Below are 14,894 nucleotides of genomic sequence, written 5' to 3' on the forward strand. Positions count from 1 at the left end.
GTACGTAAGGATCCCCGTACTCAAGTACTTGAATAAAGGTACTAAAATGTGACTTTCCAATCAACTGGTTGTTGTTTGAGTTTTTAGAGCGCGATAAGAGACTCAACTCCCGGTTGGTCTATTGTAAATTATTGGAAGATATTACAAAAACCAGCTAAAAAAAATCCTCCTGAATGTCTCCATATCTCATATATCTAGAAATCTGACTTGAGTTGAATGTTATCTCCAACCTTCCTTAAACCTCAGGGGACAAGAACCTGTAAATTTTCTTATCAGTTAAGTGGTCGAACATCTTAATAATGAATGAAAAGACTGAAGTGCATGATGTTTTCGTCGGTCTGTTAAGGTGGTTTTAAGGTAGACACTGTTACGACTTTAAAGGTTTTTGTCACTTACAGTGAAAAAAAGTCCTATGAACATTTTCATGTAAACCTGATCCTATACACAACACTCTTCTGACTGAAATGATAAATGTATGAAGAAAAAAAAGCCAAGAGAACAGGTGCGCTCCACAGCGCAACAAAACAATATCTGGCAACATTATACACAGCAGTCCGAGCCCTTTTGAAGTCCTCTTTACAAGACCGCAGCTTTGAAGATGGGTCAAAGGTCACATTGGACTTGCAACTAAATGAACATTAATGAAGTATAATGGAGACACCTGTGTTGGCCTTACTAGTTAGATGTCAAAATGGCTGCTGGGGAAAAAAGCTCATTGTGTGTTGGTTCGTTTAAGGCTTAAAATACAAAGAATATTTAATTTTATCCTTAAATGGACTGTGCTCTAGTTCATCGCATGAAGCATCGATTGTTGGGCAGTTTAAACTTTAATTTATTGCGGCTCGGGAGGTAGAAACGATTGTCTACTAATTAGAAGATTGGTCGTATTGATCCCAGCTTCCTCATGATCGAAGGTCCGGATGCATGATAGTAAAATCCAAATTGCTCAAGGCTGTGCACTGATGTAATGTGATTAGTTTCAGTTCCTTAGTTTCCTTCATTGGCAGTGTAGGTGTGTGGTGACTGTATGAGCACCTTGGAATGGTCGGAAGACTAGAGCGCTGTATATAAGTATAGTTACCATTTGATCCCGATGAATAAAATCATGAATTAGATCCTATCAAGCTACTGTGGTGGGTTCTCAGCCGTGCTCCCTAACGGCTCCCAGTCTTCCGCGCGGGAATTTCTAAAAGAGTCACGTCACAAGCAACCTGGTAAAGGTTATTTCAGTCATCGTCGCATACTTATAATACTATAGCTGAACTGAAGTCTGGTTATAATAAACTAATTGCCCTACACAGCGATGACATCGTGGGCTACGTGCGGAGCAGGTCCACCACCTCAGCTGGTCTGCCACGCACCTCCGTCTCCCTCTACCTGCCCTCCCAGATCCAGTATGGTGTGGTAACTGTGTTTTCCATCAAACAGTGGCTATCTTCTCTGGGTAAAGAAAATAATAATGTGAAAGTAAATTATACAACGGAAGAAAGAGAACACGAGTTCTTGAACCTTGTGTCACCTTCCGAGGACATTCAGTCTGGCTGTGGGCCAGCTGGTGAGGAACAGAAGAGATCCCAGAAAATTGATTGGATGACAACAGCAGGTGAGAACAGCTGCTCGACATTTCACACGTTTGTCTGCACTTATAAACACAAAACACCCTGTTTCTGCTGCTTCGCCTCACGTTCCTCAGACAAACTCTGGACTTCCCGGATGCCTGTCCTCCTGGAGGAGACAGAAGAGCTCCTGACCCTGTTGTTTGGAGTGATGCAGGATGCCATCCCAGCCCACACACTGATACAGGTACATGTCACAAGTAAGGAAAGAAATGTATGACTTGGTGTACAATTATATATATGATTAGATCATTTTTCGATATGTCGATATGATGATCAACGAATCCTTGATTTAACTGTTGGTAGCTTTAGTTAAAAACAAACACATTTTTTCTCTTCACATGCTTTGTAATCTTAATTTTGTTTAAAGTAACTAGTTACTAAGCTGTCAAATAAATCTAGTGATTAAAAACTAAATACTTTGTATTGACAGTAAAAGTGGGTAACTTCTAAATATTGTAGTTGCTTTGTGTTTCTCAGATAGGCGTCTGAGAGAAACCTCTCTGAGCATCCGAACCGGCCAGACCAGCTGCTGCTGATGCTGCACTAGATAGCGGTAGGTGACTTTATGCGCTGTAATGACACAAAAAATAATTATAACTGCAGGGCATTGGCCTTATTACAGCAGCACAAACAGAATGTCCGCAGAGGCAGAAACAACAGAAATAACTCCTGCGAATGACAAAACACATGTCGTGAAATGACTCTAGAATTGCTTAAATTGTTATCAACAGATAATTGCTGTAGAAATGTTACTTGAGGAGGGCTGAAAAATATCTTGAACTGATAACACAATACATTAATATAAGCCTGATAGCAAGATTTGGCGCTCCGCTGATTGATTGTCAGTTTACTCGTCATGTGGAGTCGCAGGAGCCTTAAAAATACACACACACACACACACACACACACACACACACACACACACACACAGCCTATGTTACAAAGGTCAAGAGAGAGAAGCCATCACGTTGTATTATGGGAATTGTAGGATCCAGTGTTCCATAACAGAGACTCAAGTCTGACTGTCTCAGGCCTCTGCTGCACACATTGTGACACTTTATTTTTATTTATTTTTTCATATACCTAGTTCACTTTCCCGTCTCTACTTTACATGTATTGTGTTTCCCTTTCTCTCCATTAAATGCTGTTATTAATTTAGTACTAATCTATATTTTTTGAGTGATAAACTCCAATTATTTTATTATTCAGTTGTTATCTGTGTTTGCACTACTCTTTATCTCTCTGTCCCTTAATTGCAGAACTCTGAAAACGCCCTGATTGTTTAGTTCATAATTGTGTTTCAGCTCCTGAAAACTCACTTTTATTTATTTATTTCTGAGTAATATAATATAATTATTCTAACTACATAAATATATTCACAAGTGTATCTGAAGGTAATATGAGGCTTCAGGAGTCTTTGAATCAAGTAGATATCGTCCAGAGTTCGGTCTTTGTAGTGTAAAATCCCACAGAGAGTGTTTCCCAGTTGATCTGCAGACCAAAAGAGAGAATTTTGTTCTCAAACGGCTTGAAGTTTACAAGATATCCACTGGATTGATCAAACTCAGACTGCTGTGTGTTAACCTCAGATAAACATTTGAATATATTTTTGGACAAAATAAGAACTGTGGACTTTGACTCCCATCAGACACATTTAGAAAGGATCGTTTAATGTCTGATATGGACAAGAGGAATGATTACAGCATGCAAAACCTGTTTTAATCTTCTTCTATGCAGCTGATTGTTGTTTTAAGAAAGTGTTCTACATCCCAGTACAACAGAATAAACGAGGCATCTCTTTATTTATTTGTTCTTGAGCTTTAATTAAACGTCAAGTTTACAGAAAGACGTACACAGACATGTCCAGAAATGTCAGCTGGTGTCCAGTGATATGCACAGAAATACCAGCAGGTCACGAAAATAGACAGAGCTCGGATTGTGCAAATCCAGTCAGAAATACAGAGCAGCACATAGCAGAGAGACACCGTAGGTCAGGTCAGGTCACGCCGCCTTCAACAACATCCTCCTAATTGGCCGAGGCGGATGCCGCGGTGTCAGGAAGTGTCGTGTCACTTGGCAGAAGATAGCGCTTTAATTGCAGCTTGATTAGCCACATCATCTCCTGCTGGTTTTTAGTGGTTTGCATAGCTGCTGAAATCATGTTTTTTCTTAATAATGTTGTCTATTTTTTTCCCCTCCAGGCATAACTGCATCTCCAGAGACCATTACTCTGAGAGAGATGGAGCCTGTCACTATCCCTGTTGCAGAGGTACAGCTGTCAAAACAAGACTACACATTTTTGTATCAGATTTGCAACTGGTTTTCCATCTTTTCCTCTCCTCTTTCTTCTTCTCACTGCTAGTTTGAGGGCGTGGACCTTGTTGATCAGCATCCAGAAATGATTGACTTCCTCATGGGTCAAACTGATCACTTTCCAGAAGGTGTGTGATAAAACTAGAAGCCCCATTCTTTAAAGAGACGAGATAAGATAACCAGTTTCTTCCTTTCTAACGTTTTCTAACAGGAGAACCGGAGATACCGAGAGAAGAAGTGACACCAGGAGAGGAAGAAATGGAGATGGAAAGAGGTGGACGAGAGGGAGACCCAGAGAGAGAGAGAACCAAAGAGTTCACAGGATCCGCTATTGAGTAAATTAACCAGATGCACCGGAAAACATCAGCACGCACAGATCCACACAAGTCACTGACTGTGTTTCTACCCGTGTCAGTTTACAGCCCACCATTCTCTCCAGTGAAGACGCCGTGTTGTTGCCTCAGGAAGAGCCAGGCCTCTCCGTGAACGAGATGCCTGGACCCCCCACAGAACAATTGACCCCAATCTCTACGCCCGTCCACACCTCCCCACCATCACCACCAGTGGCAGCACCAGCAGCGGCAAGGGAACGTGAAAGACTAACTCTGGAGTTAGAGGTAACAGCTTTGTTCAAGACCACACCTGTCAGGTGGATGGATTTCTAACATGGATTTGAACAAATCTGTGAACAATATTCGAGAGAAATTAACCTTTTGTGTGCAAAGATGTTTTACTTCAACAAAATGGGAGTGAAAACAAAACTGTTGTGTCCATATGTTCATAAGGTCTGTGGGAGGGGCTTTTCAAATGTATGAAAGGCAAAAAGACAAAGGTAATATCAAGCTGAAGAAGGATAGACACAAGCAAAAGGAATTTTCCACAACCTGGCACTTCAAAAGTTGTCTTCTTCGTTGGTTTATAACTGATAAAACATTAGAAAATTAGTTATTAACCATTAATAAACCCATTACGGACAACTAAGTAAACATGAACCTAGTAATGCAGGTTGTCTTATTATAAAGTGGTACTCTCGTGTCCAGGACGTGCCTTCTCCTGAGGTGAGAACCCGGAGGAGGAGGAAGAGGCAGCTGATCTTCTTCGACCCGGAGACACAGCTCTCCGAGGGGGTGCTGCAGCAGCAGATCAATGACCCTGAGATCGAGACCAGACGTCTGTCTCTCCTGCCGCCTTCCTCTCACAGGATGCTCCCTGCTGCTGAGCTCCTCAACAACCCCTGCACCTGTCAGTAACTCACCTGTAAAGAAAACACAGCGATGAAATATCAGTTGAAGGCTCTGCTCACTCACACAGGTTGTTGTTGTTTTCAAGCAGTCTGGCTGAATAAACCTCTAATCAGGCTGAAGTTGGATGCTCTGCTACTGAACTGTATGCACATCATATTAGGTCTTTTTTTCACATCGCACAGGTGTGAAATAATAAAATTAATAAATTCTATTTAGCTGCTTCAGTTTCAGGGCCTGCATGTTGTTCATGCCGCATCACTGTCACACTTACCGGGACACTTGAATAGAAATGAGGCATTGTTAATGAGCCACACAGAAGAAGGCCTAATCAGGCAACATGAGTGAAAACACCTGTGTGAGTGGCCTGTGGATGTGTTGCATTCGGGGCAGGAGTAAAGAACAAACACAAGTTTAAAAACAAAACTAATATTTATTTAGAACTTAATTGTGTGGCTCTTGGCCTATTCTGCCTCCCGGCTAATCTAAAAATCGCCAAAGACGTGGATTGTCAGTGGACCTGTCAGTTGAACATTTTAATATAGGTGCTTATGGAGACTGACTCGTTCTGTAGCCAGCCTCGAGTGGACACCTGGGGAACTGCAATTATTTTTAGCACGCCTCTTGGATTAGACATACTAGAGATGCTCACAATGCCAAGTTCAGCGTGCTGTTTCTAAAATAATAACACATTTTATTCATAGAGGAATTTTCATGACACTTTACAGAAGTCAAAATCATTCAAAACACAATGGAAACATACAAAATAAAAGAATAAACACACATTTAAAGCAGTCCTAAAAACGTGAATTTTGACTTTGGGAAGAGAGAAAGTTTAGCATGTTAACATTTGCTAATTAGCACTAAAGACGAGGTACAGCTGACGCTGTCACAAACTGAATCTACAAAATGTCATGGTGACCCATCCAGTAGCTATTGAGACAGTATATCATATTGAGACATTCAATCCAAACCAAAGTGTCAGACTGACTGATGCTAGCCATGTCACTAGTATGGCCAAAATGAAATATTAAAATGTTGCGTTGTATAATTACTGTAAACATAATATAGGCTGTTAATCTTCTCGGTGATCTGATCTGTAAAGATTTACTGATGCAAACACGTCGCCTTTAATTCTACTATTTTCTGCACCTGCTGCTATTTTCAAGGATGTGACTCAGACAACCTTTTCAAAAATAAAACCTCATTGCTATTTCTTTCCCCTCTTGCAGTCTTGCCTGAAGAGGTGCAGTTTCTATGGAGACAGGCTGCAACCGTGACGCCTGTCTCAGGCTCGGACCTGCAGGTCGGGGAGAGAGGCCCGGAGTCTACCGACTCTGAAAAGGAAAGAGAGCGTGAGATGGTCGAGGCGGCTGAAAGAGAGTTGGAGAGACTTGAGTTCAGCCCCAAGGAGGTGTGGAAGCACGTTTGTTTATTTGTGTCACTCCGGTATGGACATCTGTGAAGCCTTTTCGTGCAGAGAGAAATGTCAAACTTGACGGTGTTTGTGTGTGTGTGTGTGTGTGTGTGTGTGTGTGTGTGTGTCTGTGTGTGATTACAGGTCCCCAGAGATGTGGCAGAATCAGAGATGTTTGATATTTCAGGTAAAAACACTGCACTTTGAGACTGTGCAGCAGCCTTTTGTGTTTAACTAAGGGTGAAATTGCTGCTCTCAATGTGTTTCCACTGCGGCTGTATTCAGCACAAGTTAAAGTGGTTAATGTCATGCCCCTGCGGTGAGGTCAAGGGCAGAGGTCGGGGTTAGGCATGTATCACTTATGGTTAAAGGTGAGGACAAACCTCCAGGGAATGGATATAAGCTAATGTCCTCATCTGTGTCCGTGTGTCTGTGTGTGTGTGTGTGTTTGTTCAGGCCATGGTTCACTGCCACTGGAAGGCTCTGATCAAAGGGAGGTGTCTCGAGAGATCTCCCCCATGTATACATCCGAGAGAGAAGGGTAGGCAACAAAGGAAGATATGTGAAGTGTGTGCTTGCAGTCTTGTTTATATGCAAATGTGTGTGTGTGTTGGCAGGTCCCTTGTGTCCAGGTCTGTTTCTGCACTGCAGGACATCCCGGAAGTGATGGACGAGTTGCCGGAAAGAGAGACCTCTGAGTAAGGACAGTGAACGCAACATATTAATTAGTAGACACTAAGAGCTTTTGGTCTAGTTTGGGGAATAAGAAAAAGATGTGTTTGTTTGTGTCTCTGTGTGTGTGTGCGTGTGTGTGTGTGCGTGTGTGTGTGCGTGTGTGTGTGTGTGTGTAGGCTGCTGCCGGAGTTGGCCGAGCACGAAGACGAGACATCTGTGCTTTTCCAGTCTCTTCTGCCGCCAGAGGTCGACCGCAGAACTGTCAGCAACATTTTTCACAGGCTCCTGGGTAAGGCTTCAGTCGTCATCGAATCATCCCATTACTCATGTTGAAACTGTGTTAATGTTCGAGCATCAACACCGGAGGAAGCTCCTCAATCAAAATGTGTTGTACTTGAGTTATGAGATCTGACTTCCAGCTTAGGACCAACAACACACTGCAGGTTCTTGTACAGAAGTTCATAAAAATATATGAATATAAGTAACCAATTTTAGCTCTGCTGAGAGTTATATTTAGTTTGTTTGTATGTGCTGTTATTCTGATTTTGATCTCAGTGTTTGTTGTTCTTGTAGTGGCTTTATCGGCCAAGAAGGTCATCGCGAAGCAGGATGAGCCTTATGGTGACATACACATTGTACCAGGGCAAAAATACGAAGAAGAAGCACAAGAAGATCTTTCTTCAGACTGACAAAAGATTATTTGATCATTGATTATTGTTTCTGACAATTCCTATGTTCACTTTCTAAAAAAAAGAAAAAAAAGAAACATATCTGGATTAAAACAGGATAAAAAAAAAAAAGTTATAGAAGTCAAATGTTTTGTTGCTGATCACTTGTCTTGTTGACCTGTTTGAGATTATTTAAAGTTTTTTAAAACATTTTTTACCAGCATTGGTCCATTTTTCTGCTGTGACCAACTTTATGAGATCTCAGATGAATATTTTAACTGTTTTTATTGTTATATATATTTATCTTTAATGTTATTCTGCACTGAAATGAACAACAAAGCATGCACGTTTCTCTCCGACTAATGTGCCCCCTTGAACTACAAAATAAAAGTTTTATAAGAGCCGTGTCAGTTATTTCTGTACAGACAGCGTGCACTCCATAATGCAAAGGTATCTGTAGCATGCAGAGCGGGACAGGTGTGGCAAAACATATTGCAGGGGTTAAGGAGGTGCAAGGAGGAGACTAAGTAAGTTGAGTGAAACTGGATCTCCCCTCCGCCGCTCCCCTCGGCCACATCTTGATTCTCCTCTGAAGACTTTCTCAGGGGGTTGTGACCAAAGTTTATTATTAGCGTCTGTCTCAGTTCTCTCTTTCTCACTCCGTCCTCTTCCTCCTCCTCCTCCTTCTCCCCCGTGTCTTTTCGTTTCATTTTTGTCCGTCACTTTCTGTTTTTGTCTGGCGCTTCAGCTTTCTTCTTTACTTTTGACGGTGTTTACTTTTCATTATTCCTCTTCAGGTACTCCATCAGTCGTTTTTTTTGTGGATAGACTGTAGTTGTGTCTCCCCTTCGCCTCTTTTTTCCGCTGACAACACCACAGGCTATTTTTTACTTTGCTACAGCTCAATGCCCTCTAGATTTCCTGTGCCATTGCTTTAATATTGTATTGTCCCGTCATCTGTCCTCTTTTCTGTCCTTAACTCCTTGCTGTCTTTTTTTTTTTCTGCTGCTGCTTAACCCGCCTTCACCTTACTACAACCTGCCTCCATCCTCTTCTCTTCCACTCGAGCTCATCTCTGAGTTGCTCTGCACTTCTGCATAATGGGAAAGACAGAGCTGTACTCTCTCTATAAGGGTTTTCTGGACTGTATTTGCATCTGTCTCTCTGTGAGTATCTCTACTTTCTTTTCTATGCATGCATTTGTTGTCTGTTGCATCTTTTTCCTTCTATAAATAATTCTGTCACCTCTGCATCACACTTGACTTCTGACCTGCAATCATCTGCACAAGTGTTCATTTTGCAATGATAAAACAACAATAAAGTCACATGCATATTGTGTGGGTTTGTTTGCGTTACTTGTCTATTTCATGGCCCATGTCCTGCAGTAAGTGTCCCCTCAGCACATGCTGGGCTCTCATATTAATAACAGTCTCAGAATGTGGATGGAAATAGAGCCTCAGCTCCTCCAAAGAGGCTACAAGTCACTTGACATTTCTTATTAACCTCCTTTAAGCTCATGTTATCAGGATCAGGATAAGGTTTGTTTTGTATCTGCATCCAAGTTTGAATGCAGAGGTAAATACAGCTGATGACCTTTGCCCTTTAGTACACATAGGTCAGATGTCACTGCGTTTAGCAGGTTGATCTCTGCACAGATTATGCTCCACCTGTCATAAATCGAGTTGTTTTTGTGTCCAGCGGAGGAGCGACGAGGCTGTAGCTCTCAACGAGAGGGACACTGAGAATGGTCATCTGATCTACAACAGCGGGGACGTCCTCGAAGACAGATGTAAGTATCTGTTCAGTTGGATGGTGGCAGCCTGCGTACTGAAAAAAAAAAACACACTCCAGCTTCTTTCTCGATCTGCCTTACAGATGAGATAGTCGACACTTTAGGTGAGGGAACTTTTGGGAAGGTGGTACAGTGTTTGGACCACAGCAGGTAACTTTCTTCATCCAATAATGAAAGTTTGATTAATATGCAACATGAAGTGATGCATTTATTACTTTTAAACACAGTGTTTTCACACACAGGGGAGGAAGTCGAATTGCTCTGAAGATCATTAAGAACTTGGAGAAATACAGAGAAGCTGCCAAACTGGAAATCAACGTACTGGAGAGGATCAGACAGAGTGATCCAGACAACAAATAGTGAGTAGTTTGTGATGTTTGTTACTATTTTATACACTACTTATACATTTAATGTCTATGTTTCTTCTCCCATCAGTCACTGTGTGCAGATGCTCGATTGGTTTAACTACTACGGCCACGTGTGCATCTCTTTTGAGCTGCTGTCTCTCAGCACCTTTGACTTCTTGAAAGAAAACAACTTCCTGCCTTATCCCATTAACCAGATCCGACACATGGCCCTCCAGATCTGCCACGCTGTCAGCTGTGAGTCCAATACGCATCACATTGACTGTACCACTTAGATTTTTTTTCTCTTGTACCTCTGGATCAGTGTGAAGTGATGACAGTAAGCTGATTATTCACAGCTGTCCCACTGACGCAGCACCAAACAAGACGCAGCCATCAGTCTTAGCCACTAGACCAACAGGTGGAGATTTAGAGGCTGTCGCCTGAAGCTGACACAAATGTTACACACAAATTTGCATCCCTATACCAGGTTAGAGTGAAAGACAAACAAAAGAAGCGCTGTGACTGTAACTCTTGATTAATCAATTCATTTGATTGGAAACAATCAACAAAAAAAATACAAATTGCTTCTTTTTACTGACCAATACTACCAAAACCAAAAATATTCAATTATTTATAGAAAACTAAACTGCAAAAATTCATAAGTAAAAAAAACATCAGAATCAAGTTTATTGTGATGGATTATTATGTTTGGCTCCAGCTTGAGGTCCTGAGCGATGATAGGGTCCAAGCAGCCGAAGGACTTCATCCCTGGTCTAACTGTTTAACCCACTGAAAACTCGACCAGACGAGGGCGTTGGCTCTCTCCTGATGAATCCTAATCTACTTTCTCTCCTCTCCCCTCCTCCCCTCTGTCTTCCACTGTAGTTCTCCATGACAACAAGCTGACTCACACCGACCTGAAGCCTGAGAACATCCTCTTTGTCAACTCAGACTACTCCCTCATATACAACACCGAAAAGGTTAGAGACAACTGCAGGCATGTGGGCTGAGACCTTCAGGGGTGAAAGAAAATCAGGATGTTAAATAAACACGGATTAATGCATGCAGCGCAACGTGGGAGATTGCTTTGTGGTATCTCATTTGAATGCAAATATTTCTGAACATAACCTGTGAACCACCCACATGTTTCCCTGTGCATATTTATCCAGGATGACTGTGGCCTGACTTTGCTGACCTCTGTGGAACAATTATTTGTGTCATTCGTGCATATGTGATTGTTGTCTTGTGTGTGAAGTGTCTTTGTTAACCCCAAACAGCCAATAACTGCACACATATCAACTTCTTTGCTTCAATTTGCAATGCTCTGGATGAATTTGCATCTTTCCATAAGCTCCTGTAGCTTCATATCTGCGAAAATGTTGAACAGTTCCTTTGGCATACACAGTTTTTCTTTGCAACATGGGATTATTACCACCACTGGTGTGCTGACTTACAGTTTTATCTCCAAGTAAAGTGCTACAGATCTTGCCATACTGTTTGATTGACCACACAAGGTTCAGAAACGTTTCAGTTGCTCCATCTGCCTTCTTCCAGAAGTGCAATGAGAGGAGAGTTAATGACACCACAGTACGACTTATTGACTTTGGCAGCGCCACATTCGAACACGAACACCACTCTGCCATTATCTCTACACGTCACTACCGAGCTCCAGAGGTCATACTGGGTAAGAGATGTTGATTTAGACCAGGGAGTAATCTGGAGCTGTCAGTCCTATTGACTTGTCCCTCTTCTCTCTCTCGTAGAGTTGGGTTGGAGTCATCCATGTGATGTGTGGAGTATTGGCTGCATCCTGTTTGAATACTATGAAGGCTTCACACTTTTCCAGGTCAGGGTTAAACTGAAGGTTGTGTGTTTATACTACTTCTGCGCTGAAAGAAAGGTGATTCTGAACATGTCTGATCTTGATCTTAGACACATGACAATAAGGAGCATCTCGCTATGATGGAGAGAATACAGGGACCAGTTCCTCAGAGAATGATCCAAAAGAGCAGGTAACACCCTCTTGTACACGGTTACATGTGCACACACACAAGCAAACAAGCTTTGAATGATAACACATTATTTTTTCTTCACAGAAAGCAAAAGTATTTCCACCGTGGTCGTCTCGACTGGAACGAGTGCTCAAAGGCCGGACGCTATGTGAATGCCAAGTGCAAACCATTAAGGGTGAGCTGAGGCAAGTGCAAACTTTAAAACACGAGCCGAGTAACTCCTTTAAACAACATCTTTCTCTCTTGATCTGTGTTCTTCCAGAAGTATTTGTTATCACACGGGACAGAGCACCACCACTTTTTCTATCTGTTGGAGAGGATGCTGGAGTACGAGCCATCAAAACGCATCGCTCTTTCTTCTGCCCTGTGTCACCCCTTTTTCGTCTATCATCCAGGAAGGAGTCAAGTCTGGAGGAACAGCCGTGATATGAGCTGATGACCCTGAATAGACACTTGACCCTACGAGGACCATACCAGTGTGTTTCCAAGTTTTAGTTTCTCAGATACAAATCATGTCATCATGTATACTTTACATTACAGTTCAGTAAGAGAGAGGGTAGTTGAAAGGTTGAAAGAGTTATTAAGAAATACATTAGACCTCATTTTATGTCGGTAATCACACCATGAGTCATATTCCTCTGAAAGAGTTTTGACCATGGTGGTGGTGAAGGTGTGAAGAACAATAGCTGAAGGTTTGGATGTGATTTGGAGCAGTGTTTCTAATGAGCTCAGTGAAGACCCTTCGGGCAGGTGGCTGTTATGAAACTGGAGCGGTCTGGGGTTGAGGTGGGTCATGTCAATCAGACACTGAAGTGACAACTGACAGCAGCAGAGAGAGGCGGATTTGTTCGACACGTGATGAGCAGATGAGTCATGTGTCATATGTCCAATATTCACTCTCTTTTAGCTCTAGTTTGGTCTCCACCAACTCTTGAGGGAATATCTGGCTCTTCAGATGCTAAATGCTCCGTTATGTTCACCTCCTTCTGATGTTACTTGCTGCACAGATAGTGGACAATCAGGTTTTAGAGCATGTAAAGCTACTAAAGAGAGCTTCCACTGCTGATGAGAGTGAACCAAAACCGTCCCATGTCCTATCAATCAATGCAATCAATTGATTTTGCAATCATCGGTGATAGTTTGGACCCTAGTGGGTTAAGTTGCCTGCCAAAAAGCCAAAACAATGAAGCCATAGCTCTGATGAACTGAGAGTAACAGCAGAGTTAGGTAATCATCCTATGTTGGTCCACCACAATGCAGAAACCCCTTTCACATAGATGATGATCCATTGTTATCATTGTAAACATATTGATCATAGATCCTTTAAAGGTCTGATTAGTAGGACAGTGTCATCTTGTGGTGTAGGTGCTGATTGGAGCCACTTCGCCTCACCCTCTCCTTCCTAGCATGAAGAAGAAACAAACATTACATTTTGGCACACATCTTATAATACATTACCTTTTTATGTGTTAACGGTTTCATGTTTTCCGTACAGTTTCAGGCTTTGTTTGTTCTCCATGTCGTTAAGGGCAGATTGGTTTACAAGCAAGTCTCAACAGATTTTCAATAGAAATGTGTGGAAACCAGTGGATGTCTGAAACATGGGGAGAAATAATCTCTTAAACACAGCAGCATGGTTTGCAAGATGGTAATGTAAATATACACAGAGGAACGTAAATTAGCTAAAACATGCAAAAGCACTGGGTATTGTCTAAACGCTGTCTTAAACACTGATCCTCACTGATCTTCATACATCAAGTCTGCTTCAAAATGCTGGAATAAAAAAACAGTATCTCTAAAATTTAGAGGATACTATAGGATCCTTTAGAAAGATCTTTTTAGTTTTATGCTCTGTTTATAAAAATAATTCGTTTTTTTTTTGTAATGAATTTTGTATGGAATGACTTCTGCAGTCATTGAATAAATTCAGTTCTTCTGCTCTCGTGTTTCGAGTGTGGACTCTCAGCTCATCACCCAGAGTACGGTCCATCTGTGCACGTCTCACACACACAGACACACACTCTTACAAACACTCATGTAACTGCCATTTTATTCACAGTCGTCCTCTGGCATCTTGATTGAGTGCAGCTCAGCAGAGAGCATGGTCACAAGACTGAGCGAGGGTGTGCGCTTGCCAGTTTTCCTCTTCAGCCTTGGCAGAGCTGAGAGACTCATTGTCAGCGTATGTGTGTTTGACTGAATGAGACCTTATTTCTGAAGTGTGTATGTGTGTGTTTGTGTGCGAGGTTGTCTGTACTTATGTGTGTACTGAGGGTATGTATAACTGTGTGTGTACAATCTTCTTCATTGGCAATCCTGAAAGTAATTTTCGGCTGTGAAGGGTCATGGAAATATGATGAAGGAGAGAAACTTTGTTTGTGTGTCTGTCAATAGATTTGATACCATTTCATTGTTGTAACTTTGATTTATGAACAAAGTTTGTCTGGAATATTATTGTCACTTTGTGGCTGTTGCTGCAGTTTGGCCATTGGCCAACGACAGCACACCCATTGTTGGTGATCAACATTAACTTTAACACCCACCGGGAAGGTGTTCATGTTTTCCATTACCCACAGACTCCACATATAAAAGATTTCCCATGGATTAGCAGTGTATTTTCTTCTGGACTCCCCTCAGAAAACAAGACCAATAACATTACATGAAAATGATGCTTGGCTACATGATGTAAAATCACGTTAGGGGGTTGCTCCTCCTAAAAAATGTGTTCAATTACTGTGCACTAAGTCACTTAATGTTACTATAGTAACACAAGCACACAAAGTAAATTATATTTGGCGGGCATGATGGGA

The 14,894-nt window shown here is 41.8% G+C and overlaps 2 protein-coding genes across 5 annotated transcripts; both read left to right on the forward strand.

Annotated features, from left to right (window-relative positions):
- The first annotated feature begins 2,103 nt into the window (after positions 1-2,103).
- LOC109136985 (meiotic recombination protein REC8 homolog) lies at positions 2,104-8,212 on the forward strand. 2 transcript variants are annotated; one of them, XM_027276982.1, is made up of 13 exons: positions 2,104-2,172; positions 3,821-3,888; positions 3,982-4,060; positions 4,144-4,267; positions 4,348-4,388; positions 4,425-4,549; positions 4,973-5,174; positions 6,406-6,587; positions 6,735-6,777; positions 7,047-7,131; positions 7,208-7,288; positions 7,442-7,554; positions 7,839-8,212. In XM_027276982.1, exons 2-13 carry the CDS (start codon positions 3,859-3,861, stop codon positions 7,952-7,954), a joined length of 1,221 nt encoding a protein of 406 aa, XP_027132783.1. In that variant the 5' UTR covers positions 2,104-2,172; positions 3,821-3,858; the 3' UTR covers positions 7,955-8,212. The 2 variants fall into 2 exon arrangements, with proteins under 2 accessions (XP_027132783.1, XP_027132782.1); XM_027276981.1 differs by having other exon boundaries at positions 4,348-4,549.
- A 251-nt stretch (positions 8,213-8,463) lies between these two features.
- Positions 8,464-13,258, forward strand: LOC104920542 (dual specificity protein kinase CLK2). 3 transcript variants are annotated; one of them, XM_010732829.3, is made up of 11 exons: positions 8,464-9,099; positions 9,632-9,722; positions 9,809-9,875; positions 9,968-10,084; positions 10,161-10,327; positions 10,958-11,052; positions 11,627-11,756; positions 11,836-11,918; positions 12,005-12,084; positions 12,169-12,259; positions 12,347-13,258. In XM_010732829.3, the coding sequence occupies exons 1-11, from the start codon at positions 9,034-9,036 to the stop codon at positions 12,518-12,520; spliced, it is 1,161 nt and encodes a 386-aa protein (XP_010731131.2). In that variant the 5' UTR covers positions 8,464-9,033; the 3' UTR covers positions 12,521-13,258. The 3 variants fall into 3 exon arrangements, with proteins under 3 accessions (XP_010731131.2, XP_019109461.1, XP_027132784.1); XM_019253916.2 differs by having other exon boundaries at positions 8,465-9,099; positions 9,953-10,084; XM_027276983.1 differs by having other exon boundaries at positions 8,713-8,730; positions 9,953-10,084.
- Positions 13,259-14,894: the final 1,636 nt, after the last annotated feature.

Source organism: Larimichthys crocea, unplaced genomic scaffold (assembly GCF_000972845.2).
Source record: "Larimichthys crocea isolate SSNF unplaced genomic scaffold, L_crocea_2.0 scaffold75957, whole genome shotgun sequence".
NCBI lineage: Eukaryota > Metazoa > Chordata > Actinopteri > Sciaenidae > Larimichthys > Larimichthys crocea.

What these genes read in the sequence shown, in the direction of transcription:
- LOC104920542 (XM_019253916.2), top strand. Translation starts at nt 9,034, where the DNA reads ATGGGAAAGACAGAGCTGTACTCTCTCTATAAGGGTTTTCTGGACTGT. An exon ending in CAGTGTTTGGACCACAGCAG is followed by an intron (nt 9,876 to 9,952) that starts GTAACTTTCTTC and finishes TTTTAAACACAG; the next exon opens with TGTTTTCACACACAGGGGAG. An exon ending in AAGGCTTCACACTTTTCCAG is followed by an intron (nt 11,919 to 12,004) that starts GTCAGGGTTAAA and finishes TCTTGATCTTAG; the next exon opens with ACACATGACAATAAGGAGCA.
- LOC109136985 (XM_027276981.1), top strand. Translation starts at nt 3,859, where the DNA reads ATGGAGCCTGTCACTATCCCTGTTGCAGAG. An exon ending in TTGAGTTCAGCCCCAAGGAG is followed by an intron (nt 6,588 to 6,734) that starts GTGTGGAAGCAC and finishes GTGTGATTACAG; the next exon opens with GTCCCCAGAGATGTGGCAGA. An exon ending in TATACATCCGAGAGAGAAGG is followed by an intron (nt 7,132 to 7,207) that starts GTAGGCAACAAA and finishes GTGTGTTGGCAG; the next exon opens with GTCCCTTGTGTCCAGGTCTG.